The following is a 24635-nucleotide window of genomic DNA, read 5'->3' as shown; positions in this document are numbered from 1 at the left end:
AAAATGCAGTTCCAGAAGGCACATAATTATCAAGACATTCGAGCTCTTAGTAAATGTTACAGGCTAAACGTGAATATCATCGATCAATCGGCCTTGGGGCCTTTAAGATCAAGTAATAATTGAAGATAAAATTGAATGTTGTTTCGGCTGAAAATATCACTTCGATGTATCAGCAACAATAAAAATTGTTTTAGGGAATTGCGCAGTGTTGTACCATAGTAGTTTAAGGGGAACGTCACAAAAATGGTATATATTTGGTGATGTACGACAAACTAAAATTTTTAACAAGAGAGGTAATTTACAATTATAAATGCGAAATGTAGATTACGAAAAATTTCATTTAATTCGTTCGGATGTCTTTTCCTTTTGGCATGGATGGCAACCAGAAGGGTGGTGTGGGTGTCAAACTACATACATTGTCCATGTTCCACTCATTGGTTTTGGTACTTTTGGTTCTGGTACCTACTTACTGGTTGATTCATCTAAAAACAACTGAAACTAATCAGAAAGCAGTTAAACACAGTCTATGAACTATAATTTAACTGTCATTAGCTGTTATTTTCGATATGTAGGCTACATCAGCATTGTCGCCATCCATGGAGCATTACCAATACTATTTACATGCAAGCCAATAAGCATTTAAGTCACCTTAATTGCTACTTAAATGCTACTTTGGCAAAATATACAGCTACTTTACTGCTAACCCTCTTATAATGCTGACAATGCTTGTCACCAGCTGATTACCGAGAAAATTTAGAATTTTGCATGCTAATTTACAACAGCTACGTATTCAAAAAGCTAATATACAGCAGCGTGCTGTATAAAACGCCAGATATGCTAATAAGCGATTGATTTACTGCTTATGGTAATGCTTATTGGTTACCTGGGCAGTCTGCCAAATTTTGACAGTTTCACACCTCTGATGGCAAAAGGCATGCAGGTTATCGGCATCGATTCACTGTATCCTGCACCTAAATGCTTTTACTAGCAGCTATCACTGCAGTCTGCCCGCTTGCCTTCGCGTTAACGAAATTTCACCTCGAAACTTTACATACATTTTCACTGTTAAGCGTATAAAAAGTTATTATAAGTAAGTTACTGTAAAATTGCCGGACATTTTATCTATCCAACGACATATTAATAGTTATGCTTCGTTCAGTAGTTTAGAAGTTATAAGCATTTGAAATCTTTCATTTAAACGTTACACTTCTATATTCGTTTTCACAAAGTGCTGCCTAACCCAGTATAGTAAACAAAGACGTAGTCCTACGTCAAAAATTGAATTTGAATTTTTAACAAACCTTGAGGTCTATATCATGTGATGTTTCATAAATTTGCAAAGAAACAACTAACAAATTGCCCGGTTCTGTAAGAAAAAGTACAGGGCTTTTAAATGGAGTGAAATTTTTTTTTGGCGGCCATCTTGAATTTGGTCGCCATGCTGGATTTTATCAATAAATCGCCGTTTTCGCCATGAGCCCCCAACCGATTTTTGTTTTAAGACCACCAATGGAAAGCTGAGAAAAAATGCGACAAGAAACATTCATAAAATCAGGTGTGCGTGCAATGGCATTAATCGAATAAAACAACCGGTTATCTGTAGCAAGGTTCATAATTTTCATGTGATTATTGTGGTATTTCCTAAATTTGCTATGAAACTACAAACGACACGGTTTTGTAAAGAGGAGAGATAGTGCTTATAAACGAAGTGAAAAACTACAAGGTATACAGTCCTAAGGGTTGTACGAAAGGGTGATGTAGGACTATATCAGATCATTAGATCAAAGACTAATGTAAACTGCATTTCTGGCATATGTATGTTTATAAGAATCATTGTTTAAGTGTATGTTTGAAAAAGAAGAGCGAAATATTCGGATTCAATTTTTCATTGAATGCAATAGAGGCTTTAAAAATACATGGAGGGGGGTCCATAAGTACAACGCCTGCAACCATTGAGAGATAGAGATTTCTTTTAAGAATCACTTATGTGCATCATAAAGGTTGAAATAGTAATAAATGACCAGTCCACAGATTATTGTATTAAATATGATTAAGCGTAGTTTGCCATGTTTCAATAATCTTACTTTAACTCGCTTGTGGTCTTTAAAAGGGCCATTGATTACAAATAACATTAAAGCCAAAGTACATTCATCGCAAATATGACGTGCCATTCGAATGTCCTTCTCTTTTGACGTGAATGGCAACAGGCACCCCTCTTAGAAGGGGAAGGTGTCTCAGTACACCATAGAAAAAATTCTAACCTCTTAAAACCCCCACATGCCAAATTGGGTTCCTTTTGCTTGATTAGTTCTAGAGTTATGAGGCAATTTGTATTTCATTTGTATGGAAGCCCCCCCCCCGTCTTAAAAGGGGAAGGGGTCTCAGTACACGATACAAAAAATTCATTTCTTCTAAAACCCCACATGCCAAATTTGATTCCATTTGCTTGATTAGTTCTCCAGTTTTGAGCAAATTTGTGTTTCATTTGTATAGGAGCCCCCCTCCTACGCCCTCAATAAAATTGCTCTCTTACCTTCTCCGTAGAATTGCTGGTCATTTTATCTATCTAAAGATACATAAATTGTTCAGTTTCGTTCAGTAGTTTAGTAGTTATTACCATTTGAAATCTTTCATTTAAACGTTACACTTCTATTTTCGTTTTCACAAAGTGCTACCCAGTCCCAGTATAGTAAACTGAGACGTAGTCCAACGTCAAAAAAAGTGACAAAATCTTCCCGTCCGCAGGTGGAAAATGCTTTATGACGGTCTAAACCTATACCAGCCAATTGATCTGTGCTTGGCATCTGTACAGAGCAAACATCAAAATCTCCTCGTCTCAGCAAGATTTCTTAACACCGCGATTAAATCTAGACTATTCTGATGTCCTGACTTGGGAAATACGTCAGAAAGAGTGACAAAATTTCTTGTCCCAACAGATCGCACGATACGTTAAGAATCGTATTATTACATGCATATATTCGAACTGTTCGTTCGAAAACAGACTCTGATGAAACCTGCAAGTCGTAGGCCAAATACGTATCTGCCGCGAATAAATATCATAGTAGAATTTAATTGGAAAGTTTTCTTTTTTATTTAATTTCACATGTTTAAGCATAACTTTTAAACTAGTTCATTGTTTTTAATTAATAAAACTTTTCCAACGCTTGCCTCCCAGTTGGCCTCATTCAGCCATCTCCGAGAAACAGACGACTAAAGTTAAGCGTTACACAATGATACACACGTACATGCACAGACATTGCTCGGTTCGTCAAACCCTATCGATTGGTATATGTGACTGGGCCACTAGTATTTTTTTTATTTCAGATTTTGATTCTACAGTCTTTTCCTCTAATTTTGTACTGATCCGACCACGAAAGTGGCCTTAAAATGATCATACACATAAGCATACTAGTGCGGCGTGGATCAAACTCGAAAGAATAAAACACCGCTCGTGTAAAAACACGATTTTAAAACTTTATGTACCTTTTTCTCAGAAACTACACAACGTATTTGAACAAACTTTTCTTTGCTTTTTTGACAGATGATTGGCAAAGACTTTTATAACTTTTGAGCTTTGTAAACAAAACACAACCAGAAAAAAAAAGAAAATGAAGACAAAATTTTATTTTTATGGCGATCTTTTTTCTTGTTTTGTATTTTCCTATTTCAATGAAAAAGTTCAAAGCAGCAACCCGACTTTATATATACCTGTAGGATGATGCAGTTCAAGTAAGCGAAATTCCAGACGAGAATAATGATTCCAAACGTTTTCGTTTGCATTTGGCATGGAATTGCTCATTAAAGCAAACAGGATAACGTTCCATCCATTAGCGGTGGAAGATTCGTTTTCCACATGCGAAATGCCACCACAACAAACGATTTCAATTCAATTAAACTCAAAACAAACCTGAACATTGAGTTTAGCTTTGTTTTGAAGTGGATGTCATTATGCCCATCCTCGCCCGACCGACACAATTGGATGTTATTTTACCTGTCGGACCGACGACCGTTGCGTCGTCTACCTCTTGCTCTGCTCTATTTTGAGTCTGGACAGCACAGGAAAATGATGGATCTGCTTCCGGCTGGATGGCTCGCTAGCCAGCATATTTTCAGTCGTAGCAAACTGTGGAGCACATACCAGACGGGACATTTTACAGCAGCCAACGAGCGCAGCGCAGCGGTATCGCATTTCGCTCGTTAAACGAAACGGCCTTGTTTCTGTTGTGGAAATTTTCACATTTATGCGATTGTGGTTGACGGACAGACGAACAACTGGCAGTCGTTCTGGAAAATGTCTAATGAATGCTGGTTGATATGGGAAAGCTGTTTGAACGAAACATTATGTGTTCAGGATGTTCCGTTTCGGAGTGGTTAAGCAAATTTTGAACCCAGATTTTCGATCGACTGTTTTAAATTAGCTGTAAACATTGACATAATCTTTTAACTGGACCACTATAGGTTCCTGTACTTTAAATGCATAAATTTTGGATGATTTCATGTCGCACGGATTTGGTTCGTTCGAGACTCATTCGAGATAAGGCCACGAGTGTAATTTACTCTGCTACTGTTCAAACAAATAACACAAACACAAACTGCGAATGCCGGGAAAATTGACGACCCTCGGCAGCTTTTACCGATCATCTAACAACGCCTCTTTTTGTACATGCATATGGTCCGCTTGGAGTCGGAATTGCGAAAACAAAATTATGACTACATGCTAGTCAGGACGACGACGTGCTTGCAACGCCTGCCAAATTTGACCGGACCCATTTTCGGAGGGTAATATCCACCCTCGCAAATCTACATAATGAAAGGGATTACTGGGCCGGCAGCAGCGAAAAAAATCCATCCTTATTGATGGTTGGCCTTCCATCCGTATATTCACGCTTCGGCTGTCTCCAGTTCGTTGCACACTCTTCGAACTTCGATGTGTTGATGAATGCAAACATCAGACTTCATTCAAGTGAAGTTTGGGGATAAAGGGATTTTTCTAACTATATGGTCCAACGTATTTAACTCTTTTATAGAGTTTTACATGAGATTTGCGATGAACAGTTTTAAAGTTTAGCAGTTTGTAAAATGGATTACTCTAAGACTAAAATTTCAATAAGAGTCTTTCAATGTAATTGAATTAAATGTAACAAGAGTCACATTTTTCCTCAGTTTCTGTTACTGGCAAACCTTATTTCCAATAATCAATGTATCCATGGCAACAGCACTCCATCTCCACTTACCGAAACGGGATCCCTGCTGCATCCCTATTGCGGCGTAAAACTCTATGTTTGTGCACAAGGAAACCCTACCGGCAGACGGTTTTGCGCCGGGGAATTGTCGCTTTTGGCTGAATAACGCATGCAGACGAGAGCAAGGTTGTCGAGGGATTAATAATTCACACAGGACAGAGGGTCGTCGTTTTCAAGGTCGACCTAATTGAATAGGCTGCTGCTGGATGGCGAATCGATTTTCACTGTCTCATACCCAATTCGGGAAATTTTTCCGGTGTGAACGCGATCTTGTTGCTTACCTGAAACGACAAGAAATGAAAAGAAAACAACTTTATTAATTACTTCAATGAATTTCCATTTTACGTCCCGACTAAAAAGCCGCAAGCAACATGCGCTGCCCTAATGTTGCCCCTCATCAATCTCTACAGCAGCATTGTAAATAGTTTCCGATCATTTTACCGGGTGTTTATCCTTCATTATGAACCTTCATCTCATCTATGATAGTTGGTCGGTGCCTGAGGCAGCAAATTGGCCCATAAGTTGAGTGGAACGAAACAACGTGCCGCATCGAAGACGATCGGTCCAACATCTTTTATTACACGCACATCAAATTTATGGCAATCGATTCAGCAGTGTTGCTCGTGGTGCTGCAAAGCAGCCTGGTAGAAAATAATCCAGTTAATTTCACATTTCCCAAACCCCACGAGACAAACCCATTCGAAGCCGAACCGGAAGGGGTTATATTGACGGGCAATAAAAGACACGCACACATAAATCCAGTCCGGTTGATCCTGACAGTTCAGTACAGTCGAAGAAATTGCAAATTTATGTGAATCGAATAAAATCTGGCCAGTTTGTAGGTCTATAAAAGTAATTGGAACTACGTTTAAAATAAATGTTTAGCTTCTAGAAATTAACTATGATGCACCTAAGTCCTACGGTGCAAGGTCGACGTCCTGTTCTGTTTACCCATACTCTATTCTTAATATTGCACCTACAGCATCGCCCCCAACTTCGTTTCAAATCTGTCGACAACAACAACTGTAGCAACCGTACAGCAACATAAACAAAGCCAACGAAAATCCGTTTGCCAAACGGTTTGACGAATCGAGACGCTGCCTTCCGGTGCAAATGGCTCCGCGGTTGATTGTGCTTTTTCCGATTTGGTTTCATTCAAAAAGTACCAATTTCAGCGCTCGAACCGGAAACGGACGTCCCCGAGTACCGGTACCTACCTACATGAAACAAAGCGCGAATGATGTGTGCGCCGACTGTTGCTGACGGATGACTGCCAAAGAATTGCAGCAGCTCTCCGCTTCAACAGGATGGTTGTGAATGAAGTCTCGTTCAATCATCATGGTTGGTTGGGAAGCAAGAGGGTGTGGGTGGCGTTCTGCACGTATTCAGAAAATTCAATGGCAGTAACACACATGGAAACGATGACGTTTCGTTGCCTGTCAGGCTGTCCGTCTGTCGGTAGGTTCAATTTGTGTCGCTGCCGATTTTCAATATCATTCATCGAAGATTCTTTATCGCATTGATTTCAATTTCACTTTCGTTTTACGTTACCTACCATATAGGTACAGTGTGATACCTAAGAATAATAAACTTGATTTCCACATCGGTCGTTAGCGGATGTTGCCTCAGGTTCTTCCCAAGCTAAACCGTTCCCCTATTAGAGAGACCGGTAAGTGGATGAACTTGAAAATTGAAGAGTGTGAAAAAATCGATATACTTCACCGCTTGTTTGAGAAGGGATTTTTTGGCCTGTTTGAGAGCAGGGGATTTGTTTTTATTTAAACTGGAGATGGAAATATTAAGCAAAGCTACCCCTCTGCTGGCCGTTTCCAGCTTTTTTGTAAAGCATATTGAATATTTGCCAGAATAATTTAAATAGCTCAAGATTTTTGAATGAACGGAAGAGTAACAATTGTTCTATAAAACAATAATGGCACTGGGATTTCTCAACAAGCCAGTGTTTGTTATTTGGAAAAAAACGAACTATTTTTTAAAAACCAATATTAATCTTTCAAAGTAAAAACCAAACTATTTTGGATTTAAAAATCAATTATTAATCAACAGGTTAATGGATTAGTTATCTATACCTATAAAAAAGGATTTCTGTCTGTCTGTCTGTCTGTCTGTCCCTATGTTCCTTTTAGAATCGAAAACTACTGAACCGATCGGAGTGAAAATTTGCATGTAGGGGTTTTTGGTGCCAGGGAAGGTTCTTATGATGGTTAGAGATCCCTCCCCCACTAAAAGGGGGCCTCCCATACAAATCTATACCTTTAAAAATTTGTTGTGGTTGTTGTTTTTTATTTACGACACTTTACACTCGTTAGTGCATTCGTGTCGGGACCTATAAAAATGGATTTCTGTCTGACTGCCCGAATGTTCCTTATAGAATCGAAAACTACTGAACCGATCGGCGTAAAAATTTGCATATAGGGGTCCCACTAAGAGGGGGGCTCCCATACAAATGAAACACAAATTTCCTCATAACTCGAAAACTAATCAAGCAAACGGAACCAAATTTAGCATGTGGGTGTTTTTGTAGGCAACTATCATACAAATAAAACAGAAATTTTTTCGTAACTCAAAAACTAATCGAACTCGAGAAATTTTAGATTCTTTTATAAAACACTAGCTGACCCGACAAACTTCGTATTGCCACAAATTAACCTGTGTTGTACATAAATCATGAATCTCGGATGATCTTTGTCACAATCTCGAGTTTTGCAAGCCCCCCAGTGGGCGGCGCTTCCAACGACGGGTCACCGGCAACACTCGCGACCGTCTCGTCCTGAATGATCTAGTGTTACTATAGATAGTTTTTGTAGTCTTGTATTGACTAATGTTTTATGGAAGAGTCTCGAATTTCTCGAGTTCGATTAGTTTTTGAGTTTCGCAAAAATTTCTGTTTTATTTGTATGAGAGTCCATATCCCCCTACCACAGGGGTGAGAGGTCTCTAACTATCGTAAAATAAATTCAAGACTCCAAAATCTCCCACATGCCAAATTTGGTTCCATTTACTTGATTAGTTCTCAAGTTATAAGGAAATTTGAATTTCATTTGTATGGGAGCTCCCCTCTTAAAAGGGGAAGAGGTCGTAATTCACCATAGAAAAAAATTCTGCCATCTAAAACTCCCACATGCCAAATTTGGTTCCATTTGATTGATTAGTTCTCGAGTTATGAGGAAATTTGAATTTCATTTGTATAGGAGCCCCCCCTCCTAAAGTGGGTAGGGATTCCAATTCATCATAGAAAAAATTTTTGTCTCCAAAAACACCCACGTGCCAAATTTGGTTCCATTTGCTTGATTAGTTTTCGAGTTATGAGGAAATTTGTATTTCGTTTGTATAGGAGCCCCCCCTCTTAAAGTGGGGAGGGGTTCTAATTCACCATAGAAAATATTCATGCCCTAGAAAACTTTCACATGCCAAATTTGGTTCCATTTGCTTGATTAATTCTCGAGTTATGAGGAAATTTGCATTTTATTTGTATAGGAGTCCCCCCTCCTAAAACGGGGAGGGGTCCCAATTCATCATAGAAAAAAATTTTGTCTCCAAAAACACCCACATGCCAAATTTGGTTCCATTTGCTTAATTACTTCTAGAGTTATGAGGAAAATTGTGTTTCTTTGGTACAGGAGCCCTCCCTCTTAAAGTGGGGAGGGGTCCTAATTTACTATAGAAAATATTCTTGCCCTCGAAAACCTTCACATGCCAAATTTGGTTCCATTTGCTTGATTAGTTCTCGAGTTATGAGGAAATTTGTATGGAAACCCCCCCTTTTAAAGAGGAGAGGAGTTATAATTCCCCTTATAAAGAGGGGAGGGGTCTCAATTTACCATAGAATAAATTCTTGCCACCGAAAACACCCACATGCCAAATTTTGTTCTATTTGCTTGATTAGTTGTCGAGTTATGCAGAAATTTGTGTTTCATTTGTATGGGAGCCCCCCCTCTTAGTGGGGGGAGGGGTTTCTAACCATCACTAAAACCTTTCCTGGCCCCAAAAAACCTCTACATGCATATTTTCATGCCGATTGGTTCAGTAATTTTCGATTCTATAAGGAACATACGGACAGACAGACAGACAGACAGAAATCTTTCTTTATAGGTATAGATTGATCAATAACAAGACCACCAAAAACTATCAATAATAACATTAGATAATTCAGCGCGAGACGGCCACAGGCCGCGATTGTTACCGGCGACCTGCCGTCGAAAGCGCCGGCCACTGCGGGGGCAGCCCCCGTAGAGATCACCTCTATCTAGGTTTATTTATTTTTCTAGATCTACTGACCTCTATTACTTTCCTTTACTTGGGTCACCCCTGCGAAATGGTACTTTCTACGAAAGTATTTTCCTTGAAATGGTACATTCCGCGTAAGGTTTTTCGCGAAATGGTATTCTGCGAAACTCTATACAGGGTGTCGATTTCCTGGAAAAACCTGGAAAATCAGGGAATATCAGGGAATTCATTTTTGGATCAGGGAAATCAGGGAATATCAGGGAATTTCGAAATTCAATCAGGGAAATTTTGTTTACCCGGCAATATTGTTGATCAACTTTGGAATCAAATCAATTTTCGTGTAAAATATACGCAGATTGATCGGTTGAATTAAAACTTGTTACATGTCTAGTGGCGATTCGATTATCTTTCAGTTTGCCGTAAATTTCCTATTTGTTTTGCGACGTACAATTGTCAGACTTCATTCGCTGTAGTGCTCGAAATCGGCAATGGCAGAGGCCCCAAGCACTTCACGGTGCAGACATCAAGAGCACAAACCGGGATACAGACTGTTATTTACACGCGATCCACAGCGTTTTCACCAATTGCAGAATTTTACACTCAGAAGCCCCAAGCATTGATCATCTTCCTTCAGTGTCCATGGTTCATGTCCGTTAAGGGTTACCGGAAGCATTAACGTTCTGTAGAATTTGCGTTTATGCGAGTTGGCAACCTTCGGGACTGGTTCAGCTGGTTACGTACTACGCAGAAAGCTTACATGTTTCTCTGTTCTGACGTGATCCGCAGTCAGCATGCGACTCTTGGCCTGGTTCTTCTCATCTGTCATTTTCTGGCATTCGACATCAAACAAGCTGTTACACTGTCTTCCACACGTTGTGCCTATCACTTCCCTCGTAGTTGTTGGCACCATGGAAGATCCTCCACAGCCTACTTACGTCTTATTCCCTTTCGTCATGCTGTTCTGCGATTCGTTGATCAAGCTTTCTGATGTACTCCACTGCAACGTGGAGTGGATCTGCGTGGATCTTACGACGAGATAGTGGTCAAAGTCGCTAAGAAAAGACTGTATATTGTGACTTCTAAAAAGTATTGACCGTTAAACAGGATCGATCTGGGAGCTAGAGTCTTGAATTTTCAAGTCGTGCGCACCCCATAAATCCTTTCGAACCTGTCATAGAACTCGTCCCTAGCAAAGCAAAGCAAAGTCTTGAGCATTAACCGTCACTAGACATTATCCTTCTTTATCGACAGACTTCGCAGCCGGCTGTTAGAGTACAGGAAAATTACGGGGTCAGTGCAACCATCCTACTGATTCTATCTAACAAAAACCGGCTAGCCGAGATTCGAACACAACTGGCTTGTTAGATCAGCATCGTACCTCGAAGCTAACTGGGCGATTCAATTCGTTCCTAGTATCATCGAATTTATGATTGTGACTATACGTTGATTAAGCTGTAGTTGAAGAATTTACCTTAATTCTCAACACCCATATACAGTCATCGGATCGAACGGCCGGCCACCGAACTACCTTCGAGTCATTGTTGCTCTCAAGTCTCGATAGTTGCAATCCGAAATCATGACACACAGCTTTAGTCTTATAGTCTTAACTTCGCATACTGTCCACCATTGAGGGTTAAAATATTTGCCATTTGGACATTTTCTAACAATATTATCTAGCTAAAGTTTTGCCGTACCTCGAAGCCAGCAAAACGCACATTTTTGTACCAAAAATCTTTGAGGAACCATCTCCTTAACCCCATACTTTTTGCAGCAAAGATAACAAGTTGAAACTTCCAGGAAAGTTTTGTTTTAGTTTAACTGAAAACCCGCAGACATGTGTCCACCTTCCAGCGGCAAAGTTACTAGTTTGAGCTGACTGAAAATTAGCAAGATTTGTTATGTTTACACGGCTGTAATTTTGTTGTATGTAACATCTAAGCTTTGTGCAAAAACAGGTCGATTAGATTATTTCTCCATCTTTGTTTCTTTTGATTCAAGTTGATACCTCAAACATAACTGTCCCTAGACTCGATAGAAAAGGGCGTTTTCGAAACGCTGGTAAGAAATAGGTTAAGAATCTTTGATATGTGTTCTTAAATCATGAAGAAATCTAGCTTTAGTTTTCAGCAGCTCGCATAAGCCATGCTAAAGGGTTAAAAACTTAAGCCAGAAATCGCCCAAATAAGCTTGACATTCGAGTTTTGAGGGTCAGGGAAAAATATTTGAAGCATCAGGGAAAATCAGGGAAAGTCAGGGAATTTTATTTTTGGATTTGAGTCGACACCCTGTCTATATCCCGCGTTATGGTCAACCGAGAATTAGTGTTCCGCAAAATGGTATTCGGCGAAATGGTTTGTAATGATGGCGAATATTTAAATGCTATCTGCTTTATTTTATCAAGCTCTAAGCAATGGGGGAGTTGTTTTTTACTTTACTGAGTGGAAAATTTGTGTATTAAAACACCCATGAACTCCTCAGAAACTTGCAAAACTCGAGATTGTGACAAAGGTCATCCGAGATTTACGATTTATGTACAACACAGTTTAATTTGTGGCAATACGAAGTTTGTCAGGTCAGCTAGTAGATTAATAAAAAAACATGGGACCATCTACAAAATACGTGACGAATGTCGGGCCGGTCCCAAATGTATTGAGAAATAAATGAATGGTCCCTAAGTTGTCTCGTTCTTAATCATCGAAAAAACAAACCACGTAAAAAAAGTACTTGAGTGTATTCAATTTTTGATACTTTCCTCGAAAGTGTAGGGCATTTTACATGGCTCTAAGTATATGGCGCCTACGTCTGGAGAAGATGGCTAACAGGTTGAATCTTTACAGCTGCTATTATCGTAATAGCTTTTGATTTGTAAAGCAGTATGCGACCGAGCATTGTCATAATGGAATATTACAAACTCGTGCCTAGTTAGGATACCGGAGAGCATTTCCAGTACGCTACTAAATTCGGCATACATTCCCTTTTTTTCCGTGCTTTCCCAAATAAAAACTTTGCCGCTATATAACAATACTGAAACGAATGTAGCACTCATATTTAGGCTTCAATGTATTATAATTATTTTCATAAAAATGTAAGTAATTTGCTAATTTTTACTCAATAAACATCAAAACCACTGTTTTTCCACAAGCACGTAATTGGGCCGAAAAAATAGAAGCAATCGCTTACGCGTATCCACTCTTGATGATGGTTTAGAAAACACACAATTAAATGATCACGTTTACTAATTCTAGAAACTAAACAGCTGTGAATACGGTATCACAGAAACAATTCTATTTCTTTTTGTCACGGAGGAATACAAGAATTCCCCTCTGATATGAAAATACAAATCAATTTTAATTTTCATTCGCTAGAAATTTACAGCATTTTATATTTATTTTCAGCCTATGGTGCTCTATTTACGCTACTATAAATATGCGAGACAGATGCGCCTGAAACTCTTCCATCGTGTTGACATATCAAGTTTTTGAGTGACAACCACTTGCTTTTGATGCTACTGTATAGGAACGATTTAATGTACATTAGGGCCAGCAGCAAACTGATGTCACTGCAAAACTAGTTATCTTCTATGAACCAGTGTGCAGGCAATACGGACACGTTATCCGTTATCCGTTGTCACGTTATCCATCTGTCTCTCTTTTGATCTATTTTTGAAAGACAGTAATCCATCAAATAGGCCTTTGAATGGTGCTATTTTCTCATTGTAATTTCTCAGGCTTCTTCAAATAGGGTAAAGAACCGGTTTTAAGCAGTCTAAGCGGGTTACTGATTGTTTTACCTTATTACAAGCGATGGGTTGACTAAGTGGGGGACTATCAGCATATCAATCTTCTTGCTACCTTTAATTCTTCAAGCTGTTACCATTGAAAGACACTATTGTTGAGCTAAACTTTTGATTTTTCGCTTTAAAAGTTGGAGCGATGGAACTAATTTTGATCAGACCGAACATATTTTCACCCTCAAGGTGCTTTTTAAGCAGTCCTGAAATCCTAATTTTTATACACCCCCATAAAAAATCCATCGGACTTTTCCCCTTGAATAGGGGTTCGTGTTCGCGTTCCTATCCGTGACCGACTAATCGGCATCTGCATTAACAGACTTGATATTTTTGGTCGGTAGATGCGTAAAATGTCATCTGTCTAAATTGCTTATCGGGGCATTCTTTCACCGCAGCGTTCGGCAAACGGTATTCGTCGTCTCTTTTATTCTCTAGTGTTCCTATGGGAAACTGCGAGTTTCACCTCTCACTCGCTGTTCATAAGGATGGTGGGAGAATATAAGAGGCAAACATAGCAATGCACACGGTCCGACTACAGAACAGTGTTGTCAAAGTAAATAACATTGAAACACATCGTTGCTTCATTAAATCACTGAGAAAATCTTCGAAAATTAATGAAAAAACTGTATTTTTTGTTGTTTTTAATAAACAAAAACTAATTATGAACATACATTTCTCTTGATTTGATTTGATTTGATGATTTGCTTATTGTCTTTTTTGTAAATCTTTGCGCCGCCCGCCTCTTCATCGTATTATTGTCATCTATTTGCTGCCTTATCGTCGTTCCCGTGTCGTCTTTTCATTATCTTGTTATTTTCTATTCATCGTCTTTTCGCCGTCTTTTGCCATCTCTGTTTGGTCTTTTCTTGTTTTTTGTCGTCCTCTTTGTTGACGTTTTGGCGTCTTTCCGTCGTCATTTTATCATCTTTTCTTCGTTTTTTTGCCATCATTTTATTATCTTTAGTCGTTTCATCACCTTTTTTGTTGTCTTTTCGTCACAGTTTTGCCATTTTTTGTCTCGCTTTTTGTCGTCAAGACAACGAAGATGTTGTCTTTTTACTGGACCAACCGGTTTTTGTCTTGAGCTTTGTAATGAAGAATGAGCTCAAGCAATTATTTAATGTTTTATGACGGTAGTTTTTTGGCAATCTACAGAGGGAATGGTAGAAGAAAATAATGAAACAAAGATGTTAATAATATCTTAGAGATGACAAGACTTATTGAAGTAACGCTTATTAATTTTGTATAACGTTCCTCTTTATCCAAACTGGGAGATCAGCGAATGGGAGCCGATTATAACCGGATTCGAACCCAACCTCTTTTTGATTTAATATTTTTTAAAACGTCAGTTCTTTTACAATTGATGAAGGGACGGTAGAAGAAAGTAATGAAATTTTTAGAATGATGGAGAAAGAGCGGAAAGGTGAGAGGGGGGGAGGTTATTAGTGGTTACGCTTAACAAGTAGTCGTTTTGACTCCTACCTTTTGTCCAATGCTGGAAGGTGCATGGGTCGAACTAAGCTATAATCTGAGATTATAGCCGGATGCGAACACACAACACCCGCCAGAGCACATGGGTCGCTGGTACTAATGTACCTTTGAACCATAGAGGCGCTGGACAAAAGGAGACTGCACAACCCCCTTAGCTTCTCTTTTACTGCCTTTGCATTGTCCTTTCGCCATCCTTTCTTCGTCTTTTTTGCGTGTTTTGTCTTCTGTTTGCATCGTTATTTCCATCGTATTTTTGTCGTCTCTTCCTCTACTTTTCATCGTTTTACGTCATCTATTTATTTTTTTCGTCATCTTGTCATCACATTTTCTTTTTTAGTAAAGTGGAAGGGCCTTTGGTGAGAAGAATGGTATACTGGATGAAACTGGGAAATTTCAATATGAGGCCAAAAAAATATTGGGTCGTTCAATGGTAGGTGGGCCAATTGTAGCAATAGGGGCCAGCTACAAAAGATAATCTTAGTGACTGTCGCAGCGGCATTTTTGAACGCAGTGCCCTTCTGGTGTCCAAAAAAAGGGTAGGTGGGACTCCAACCCACACTTTCTCGGTTGCTACCCGAGTGTTTTCGGCAATTCAACTACTATCAAAACCTTTATTTTAGGTAGTCTCACATCTAATTTTGTTCCTCCAATCTAACCATTCCATATACGCACACATACGCCCCCAGTAATTGTTCAGTTGCCTAAAACACTCGGGTACCAAGCGAGAAAGTGTGGGTTAGAGCAGGCTTCATATTCAGTTTTTTGCTCAATAGATGCTCATTTCACTGCAGCGCCTCAATGAAACAAAATTCGAAAAGGTATTGTATAAGGCAATTGTAGAGTTAATTATTATCTGCATTATTACTGAAGAAAGTATAGTTCTATCTTTTGTATTTACAGCGCTATGGGGCTGCTACCCCGTTGGTAGCAAAAAGAGCGCTCATTTGGCTACCAACGGGGTAGCAATCGCGTAGCGTCGTAAATACTAAAGATAAAACTATACTTTCTTCAGCAATAATGCAGTTAATAATTGGCTCTACAATTGCCCTTTACACTACTTTTTCGAATTCTGTTTATTTGAGGCGCTGCAGTCAAATGAGTATCTACTGTGCAAAAAACCGAGAATGAAGCCTGGGTTAGAGTCCCACCTACCATTGAACGACCCAATATATTTTTGGCCTCATATCGAAATTTTCCAGTTCCACCCAGTCTACAATTCTTCTTCTCACCAAACGTTCTTCCACATTACTGAAAAAGAGTTTACGTTGGACCGCGACAGAGTCAGAGATAAGTAAAACAGAAAAAAGATCGCATTTTCGTCATTTTTCAGTCGTCCTTTCGCCATCTTCGTATTTTAGGCATCTTTTCATCGCTTTTTTGTAATGTTTTCTGTACGCCCAGATGCTCAACAGAAATGTTCTTTAATTAAGCCTTTGCAAATTATTTTTAATTTTTTCCTTGATCGAAGCGTCTTGCGGAGCAAAAAGTAGGCTCGACTTCCAGGTTGAATGTGTCGTTCAATCATTACCCGTATTATAGTCGGCAGTGACCAGAGATCCCATATAAACTCATCAACTCCTTCCAGTTTATCGCCGTTCACAGTCACTGTTGGTGGTAGGCCAACACACCTTCAATAGCGATGTTGAATAACATACAGGACCGTCCATCCGAAACACGCACGTAGCATATCACTCGCTCCAGGGTAGCTTTGTCCAGCCGGATTAGTTTGTCCGGAAACATCGTCTCGTGCGATAGCTGTTCGCGCTCGACTATATCGTATGCTGCACTGAAATCCACTAAAATGTGATGCATGGGCATGTTGTACTCCCAATAATTCTAGAGGATTTGTCGGGCCCCGATAAAGCCCGCCTGGTCTACGAATTCTTTTGCTATTGAAGATAGACGAAATAACAAAATCTGGAAGAGCAACTTGTTTGCCTTACTAGGACCGCGTTACCGAGTCTCGTGATTAGGCTGCCATCTTAGGTGTAGTGCCGAGACAACTCATTTCTTAGTTCAGTAGACTGCAACGGATTAGACGCTGTCGTGAGCCGCTCCTAGTCTGAAGTGGAACCGCGCACTTGATTGAAAAATTGTCAGAGCCATCTCTGACAGACGCTCAATGCTGACAAGGCTATTTCTCGTTACTACACTCAGCGTTCACCTAGGTGCCTCCTTCCCTAGCGGTGTACGACCTTAGTTTCCACCGGGGTTGGTTAACCGATCTCCGCTAAGGTTGCCCGGTTTCCGGGTTGTACCACGAAGCGATAGGGATACGAGTTGCTGAACTACATGCTATGAACCACTATGAGGTCAATATTACGTATTATCTAGACGTTCACCAACCGTCGGTTTTCTAGGACTACCAAGGCCTAAGGACCGTTCTTTAGTTTTAAGTCTGAACGAGCAACTGCGAGGAAGGACAGCATATTCCCTGACGATCGAACTAGCCGCAGACCATGAGTATTTCTTTTTCACACCGTGCTTATGTGCCAGTGCTTTGTTCTCACCCCATCGTTATTAATTTTTTCACATCCCGCCAAACATTATAACTAATGTTCAGTCGTTATATTCTGTTGCCCTAACGTTATAATTAGCAGAAATGGCCTATTCAGCAAAAATTTGGCATAACAATAAAGGATTTCCAGAGCGTCGAACATATGACGACTGGCTTGTTAGACCAGTGTGCCTACTTAGAGGCCAACTGAGAGGCCAAACATCTTTCATTGCTCTATTGCAATTCATCGACACTTCAAGGCAAGTTAGGAGGAAGAAACTTTCGATGCCGATAGGCACTTTTCTCTTATTTACGTTATAGCCGTTCTTCTTGTTAACTATAAACGCGTTGTGTGATCATTTTTGTTCAAAACTTCCCGACGACTTGTTGAAATTTTCCCAAATCACACTCTTTAGCAGCCTCTTGAGGTTATTTTTTTACGTTTCCGTAGCATAAAAGCCTCCTCGGTTATCCTTTCACTTCGGAACCCGACAATGTCAATTGCACAGCCATAGGGAATAATGTCGAACATTCACTGCTAAACTAACAGCATTTCCCCCAGAGTGCTGCATGCATGCATATAGGAACATAATCGTACCGCAGCCACTTGCTTGCATACAGTATAGAGTACCATTCTCGGAGTAGAACCGTTGTCGTATACCGCAATTTACCTATCCTCAATCAACATCATCATCATCATCGTCGTCATCATCCTGACTGGGGAAGTTGCCATCAATTTCATCAAATAGCGGTTCGTTCCTAACCACCCGCCGCCCGTCCTTACTGTTTGTCGATAGTGATCCTGCTGGTGCATTTTACTGCATGCCGTGCCGTGTCGTCACTGAATGGCGAATATTGTTTCAGATTATCAGTCCATACACACGTATGTATGTGCCTGACGTTCGTGAATGCTATGAAAATGTTTTCTATTTTTTACCCTCTGAAACGAACGTGGAGCAATGGATTTGTGCGAAGAGTACGAGCTCGTTTAGATAGAAGGATGCAATCTCGCACCAGTCAGTGACGTAAGTATTCGATAAATGTTTTCCACTTTACTCGCGCCTATATGCGTCCTGTATGTTGTTTCTCTCGTGTGCAAATAACAAGCGGCTGTTGCCATGAAAATAATTGCATTTTACTCCTATTAAATCAATGCGGAGTTAATGCGAACTTTCAATTGCAGTGCATATGGGAAAATTGTGTAAATTGAAAATATGAATGAGCGCCAAATTGCTGTTTGAATGTAAAATCTGTTCTACATTTTTTGCTGCATTCTTCAAAACCTCAAAGCCGCTTGCATGATCGAAAAAATTGAGTTAATTGGTTTTCTTTTTTATTCCGCCAGCTTTTCCGTTGGTGGTTGAACGCTCGCGGGCAGCTTTTAATTTGTTTTTATGTGTTTTCCGCAGTATTATCTGTATCAAGGTAGCAACCACGGTCACCAGAATGAAGCAAAATGCCACGAGACATAGAATCACATCCACCAGATGGCGCTCCCAGAAGTTCAGCCTCAGCGCCCCTGTCCGCAGATTCAGGATTCCGCTGTTGTTTTTCAAAACATATTCAACGTAGTAAACGGCTTTATCCAGTGGCCTAATGGGATGCTCCCGAAAATGCGCCGAAGCCTTCAAAGCATTCTGTCGGAATCTAAAATCAAAAATATTGGTCAGACACCTATAATTCATGCATTAATAATGACTTACGAACTGTCCTCCAAGATTTTTTTGATCGAGCGCAGCACAATTGTTTCGGTTATATTGTTATAATCCAGCTTCAACCCGTATCCGCCTTCCACGGCCCGATCCACCAGGATTTCTTGCTCACCCGCCAGCGGAAGGCCTAGGATCGGCTTACCATAGTACACCGACTCCATCATTCCCAGCAATCCTCCGTGCGTGATGAGCAAGCGCACGTTTGGATGAGCCAGTAACTCCTGCTGAGGCATCCACGGTCCAATGATCACGTTGGAAGTTTGATTATCGAGCGTAGCATTCTCCCACTTCCATAGGATCAAGGTACCGGACAGCTGAGAGAACGCCGCGGTGAATGCTTTGCGTACATTGGCCGGCAGATCCGTTGACTTGGTGTTCGCTCCCAGACTGAACAGTACAACGCCCTTGTTCGCTGCTTCGACCCAATTCACCACGTCCTGAAAATAAAAGTCCCTGTTTTTTACCACGATATTCAAGATGGAGTTAATCCCAACAACCTCCGACAAACCAGTATCGTTGAACTTCCGCAGGTGAAGTCCTCCGACTTCGATCATACTGGGAACCATCGGACGCGGATGGTTGATCACCGGATGCGAGTTGACCATAACCAAGCTGACGTTGTGAATCACGTCCAAAAGCGGTGGGAGATTTTTTCTGCCAAAATACCGCTGATAAACTGCTTCCTGAGAGGGCAAGTAGAAGAACTTATAGTTGAACTGTTCCGAGAGAGAAACGACCGTGTTCCAAAACCGTTGAATGAAGGTCATTCGATCGGAGTACCCGAGGTCACTGATGGGGTTGTACGATGGATTGTGTGGATTCGCAACCATTTCGTTGGTGAATTTGTTCGCCGTCGTTGAGCTGCACACGATGGCCGGAATACCGTAGTGCACTGCCAAACTACAAAAAGCCGGTCAATGAACTTCAGCTAAGGGGGCGTTAACCTATTTGTTAAATCTCACCCCAGTAGACTGTCTGTCGGCACTTGATCCAATATTAGCAAATCAAACGTCTCATCCGATTTAATCAGCTCCTGAACCTTGGAGTGTCCCAGTGTGAAGTCCGCCATAGCCGCCGTTCCATAGATGAGGTTATTTTTCCCATACAAACTCGACCTATCCCATTTCGTGAAGATGTTTGCATTCATGCCATAATCTGTTGTTAGTGGCGACGGCGGCAGCACCAGCAGCAACAGTCAAAATACACACTTTATTAGTACTCAAAACAGCTGATAAGAAAATTACACCATTCGAAACGCTACACGTACCTTCGAGGTGAGCAAACATGCCGGTCAGTTTGATTTGTTTGATGTTTTCACTGTCGTACTGAATCTCGAATGGGCTTATCACCGTTATCTGTGAAAGTAGAAAGTAGAAAACGCGTAACTTGCATACGTTTTCCTAATTGCATTGCTCCAAGTTCCTCTACCTGATGACCACGCGACGCGAGCTCTTCAAACAGCACCTGTCCGAACAGATAGTTCGTCTTGCTGGTGCTCGGGAACACCGCCAATATCCTAGATCCATGGACACTTCTTTGCAAGCTACTAAATCCTACGCAAATCACCGTAAATAAAGTCACAGAAAAAGAGTAAGCTTTCATTTTCGGTTATGTTCTCCCGGCAGATTAATTTGGCTGACTGGCGGTGCCATTCAGTGCCAGAAGGTTGATAAGTACGGGGCAGCATGGCGAACAACAACAACATGGAAGATAAGAGCGCAGTGCACTGATAAATGCCTCTAGTCGGTTCGATAAAGCCACTAGCGATGTTATGATTTAGCGAATAGGGAAAAAACACGTACGCCCCTTGATAATGGGACTTGGTGGATTGATCAGTTTACGCGATACTGACCAAAGTAAGAGTATTCCAAGTTCAGTTTAAAAAAAATCAGTTTTAACGAAACTTTAAATGTTTAAAAAAGCGAAAGAAAATGCAACGTGCCATAAATTTCATTAGAAAGAGATTTAACTTTACTTTATTTCACCCTACTTTTCTGTTTCTTTTCATTTCTTTTCTTTTCCTATTCCTTTTTTTCATTTGTTCTGTCTACTTTACTTTAATTTACGGTATTTTGCAGGATTATCATAATTTAGTCAGATTTTATATCAGAGTTGCAGCTGACAATGAACAGGCCATGCCCATTTTTTCTGAGCCTACTCACCTACGGTTACGCCGCACACGTAGGCGTAAAAGAAACAGCCGCCGGTGCTGTGTGCAGACATTCTGCTAACCACACACCAGGGCCTTTAATTATCACCGAATTTCAAACAAAACGGAAAATCTTTTTTCTTAGCATACATTGTTTTTTATGCCTCTGAGTTTCGTATGTACAACTGCACAGTGATTTTCATCATAGTATACAAGTTCAATATATCGTGAAAATAGAACAGGAGAAAGTGATTTTCAAACCCAGAAGGTGATATTCACTTCAGGAAAAAAACAATTTTAAATGCAGTAAATGAAAAGAAAAATCTTATGGCCAACAGCTGAACGCAATAGATGCTAAATAACAACATAAATTTTTTTTGTTGATTTTCACTGCTCAAACGTGAATATCAGTTTGTTACAATATCACAGGGCGCTGATATTCTATATTCTCGTGCATGAAGTTCATGCTTGCTGTATATAGTTATTATGTACGTTTGATCAAAGCAAGCAGATTTTCAATGCAAGGCAGACTGATAATCCAGAAGTTTGAACGTTATGCTGATGAATATTAACAGCACTGCCACACACTCGCGCACGCACATCCTCACATCGTCTTCCTGCATAGCTTATTCCCGTATCAAAAAACTCGTGGGGCGCACTGGGACACTAATTTTGCATTACTTTTTCTTTTCTTCTTCATCTTCGCCCTCGATTCTACCATCGAGGGGAGTGCAAGCCGTCGCGAGTAATCGGTATCAATAGATCTGGCTGCAACGACGAACGACGAGCGAAGACTGTAGCTGTTAACTAAACACACAATCGCAAAAACTCGTTGCAGTGCATGAAGAAATAAGAGCGGAAGTTTTAAAGGGATAATTATGCCGGCGTGTTCGTAAGAATGCGTACGCGTGTGTGAGAAAATTAGACCACACGAGTATGGGCTTCGCAACACTGGCTGCAACCAGTGATATTAGATCTACGGATTTTTATGCATGCTTAAATTTGAGACCCTTCAATTTCTGTGAGTTTAGAATAGAGCAGCAGAATTCAAACAAAGAATTCTTCATATAATCTTCATATTATGTACATGGTTAGACTGGATAGATTCACTGATCTCGAGTAAAAGAGTGAGTCCCAAATTTAAGCATTAACAAGAATCCGTAGAGCTAACATCGCTGGCTGCAGCCGCTAAGGCACAAAATATGCTTCACAATAATCGGACCGCGTACAGTTAAGTTATGTCCATATTTGGGAAGTTGAGAAATCTCGGAAAAAATGACTTCAAAGAAGATATTAGCTAAACCTTCAAAATTACATTACTTTTCATCAAGCGCACGTTAGTCTGCAGCTGTACTGACTGTATTCGAACAGTGATGTCTGTGCTAATAAAACAATTCGTTTTCTGACTTAAATTTTAACAAAAGGACAAGGCATAACATTTGGAAATGTTTGAATAGCGCGCACTTAAAAATACACTCAAGTCGCTTTTTACACTAACGATACATTCCGCGAAAATCAAAACCGCATAAATTCCTAAATTCGTGTAAAAAAACTGGTAAATTTCGAAATTTACCTAAATAAATACCGCGTAAATTCTTAAAAACGCGTTAAGTCCGCAATTTGCATAAAATAGTCTAAAAAAACACGTAAAAGGCAACATGAGTGGAATGGTTCTCTTACAGGCTTCGATGCGGCGACAATGTTTTGATCGATTGACACAAAAATATTGAAAATCTATCAGGAAATCGCTGAGTTATTAACGTTCAAAACCACTTTTCGTGAGGTTCGCAACTTTACATTTTTTTGAAAAGACACCTTACTTTCGCGTAGGCTTAGTAGGCGTCATCGCTCCCACACAAGAGCACTTCCAGGCATTACTTACCAGCCATACAGCTAATACACGTTGAAGGATCGCCGCTGTTCTTTATCATTTATTTTACTGCATGAACACTAGCGGGTGTAGTAGCTCAATCAATAGTAGCTCAGTCAGGAGTGAGTAGGATTCGGGTCCATCATATCGGCGCGCGAGCGATAGGCTCAGTCTGCAATCAGTAGCCGAATAGAACGCAATAAATGCCAAAGTGTAAAAGTCACTCTCGTTCAATAAATTCACTAAAGTAAACGCCACAATTCTTTTGATTCCGCTACGTGAAGATACGCACGGCCGTGTCCTGCTGTAAACGCTCATCAGTGGCTCTACTCGTGATTTCGGATTCGGTGCAGCTACGACAAGTTCACGATCGGTCACAACACACGTATATCATCCGTGAGCAAAGATACAATCTCAAGTCCACAGAGGACTACCGGTTTGATTAGGATGTACAAACGTCTTTGTGCGGCTCTTGATCGAAGCGTCTTGCATAAGAAAATGTAGGCCCGACTTCCAGCTTGAATTCGTCATTGAATCTCCTTACCCGAATTATTGCTGGTGGTGACCAGTGATCCCACTTCAAGTTCATCGCCGTTAATAGTCATTGACCATGGGAGCTGAACATTGTTTTCTTTGGAACTTCTTCCTATCATGTATTTGGTCTAAGGTGCATTGATCATTGGACCAATCCTCCTAGCCTCTGGCGTAAATTGCCTCCATCGTCCCATTGTTTCTACTAATGACTGATGTCAAGGTCGTCTACAAGGCTGAAGATCGTTTCTCTTGTTTTGATGCCCGTTTACCTCTTTAATTGCGTTCTCCTGCATTATCTGCAATCGATCCTTGGGTTCGACTGTATCGTATGCTGCCCTGAAATCCGAGAAAATATAATACGTGGGTATGTTGTACTCCAAACATTTCTGGAGAATTTTTTCGGAGTATGACGATATGATCCATAATAGCACGGTCCCCCATAGAACCTGGCTGACGACATAACAAGATCTGGAAGAGCACCGTGTAGCGTGATGCCGCGTTAATGAAGACAATCAAGCCGATAGTTCCTCCTTCCTCCAAATCGTGGAAATTATCCAATGAAGTGACCTTGGTAACGGTTTGTACTATGTTTGAAGAGTTCTGTTGGACATCGGTCCATATCGCCGGTTTTATTATTCTTCAGCTGTCTGATTTCTTGCTGGATCTCTTCGACATCGGGAGCCGTTAACTCACTGGTCAACTTCTGTTCCGTCTCCTTTTGACTTCTATCGTCAGTGAAATGCTCATCGAAGAAATGTTTTCATACTGTCGACCACCTCGCGCTCGTTTGTGGCCAGATTTTCCTCCTCATCCCTATCACATATCAGGTTTCGGTATATATCTTTTTCGAGATTGGTTGACCTTGCAATAGCACTTGCATGTGTCATTAGCCCAGAATAAATGTTCTAGTTCTTCACGATCTCTGTACTCGTTCTGACGCTTTTTGCTCCTGAGAATCGTGATCAACTCATTCCACGCTCGTCGACACTCGGTCAAATTTTTTTTGTGGCAATGGACATGGTGTCCCGTAACGCTGGAATGTGTCTACAGTGGTTCACAGCCTCTTATTGAGCAACTCTCATCCCTACCTCCTCGTAGTATTAG

The 24635-nt window shown here is 40.5% G+C and overlaps 2 protein-coding genes across 4 annotated transcripts in view; one reads left to right on the top strand and one right to left on the bottom strand.

The window, feature by feature from the left end:
- LOC128738209 (uncharacterized) overlaps positions 1-24635 on the top strand; it is a 402077-nt gene that overhangs the window by 44139 nt on the left and 333303 nt on the right. The window lies entirely within an intron of this gene.
- Positions 18583-23602, bottom strand: LOC128736522 (UDP-glycosyltransferase UGT5-like). Its single transcript, XM_053831004.1, has 7 exons — positions 23542-23602; positions 20407-20531; positions 20246-20333; positions 19941-20133; positions 19476-19878; positions 18970-19415; positions 18583-18913 (listed from the first exon to the last, which is right to left on the bottom strand). The coding sequence occupies exons 1-7, from the start codon at positions 23600-23602 to the stop codon at positions 18583-18585; spliced, it is 1647 nt and encodes a 548-aa protein (XP_053686979.1).

The sequence above is a fragment of the Sabethes cyaneus genome, chromosome 2 (genome assembly GCF_943734655.1).
Source record: "Sabethes cyaneus chromosome 2, idSabCyanKW18_F2, whole genome shotgun sequence".
NCBI classification, from domain to species: domain Eukaryota; kingdom Metazoa; phylum Arthropoda; class Insecta; order Diptera; family Culicidae; genus Sabethes; species Sabethes cyaneus.
The sequence above is the reverse complement of the archived record's forward strand: the minus strand, read 5'-3'. Positions and strand labels throughout refer to the sequence as shown.

Excerpts from the sequence above, each read along its gene's own strand:
- LOC128736522 (XM_053831004.1), bottom strand. The coding sequence starts at position 23,602 with ATGACTATTAACGGCGATGAACTTGAAGTGGGATCACTGGTCACCACC. Across the intron at positions 20,532-23,541 it reads CACCACCAGCAATAATTCGG|GATTTAGTAGCTTGCAAAGA; the intron begins GTAAGGAGATTC and ends TGATTTGCGTAG. Across the intron at positions 19,416-19,475 it reads ACGATACTGGTTTGTCGGAG|GACGTGGTGAATTGGGTCGA; the intron begins GTTGTTGGGATT and ends TTTTATTTTCAG.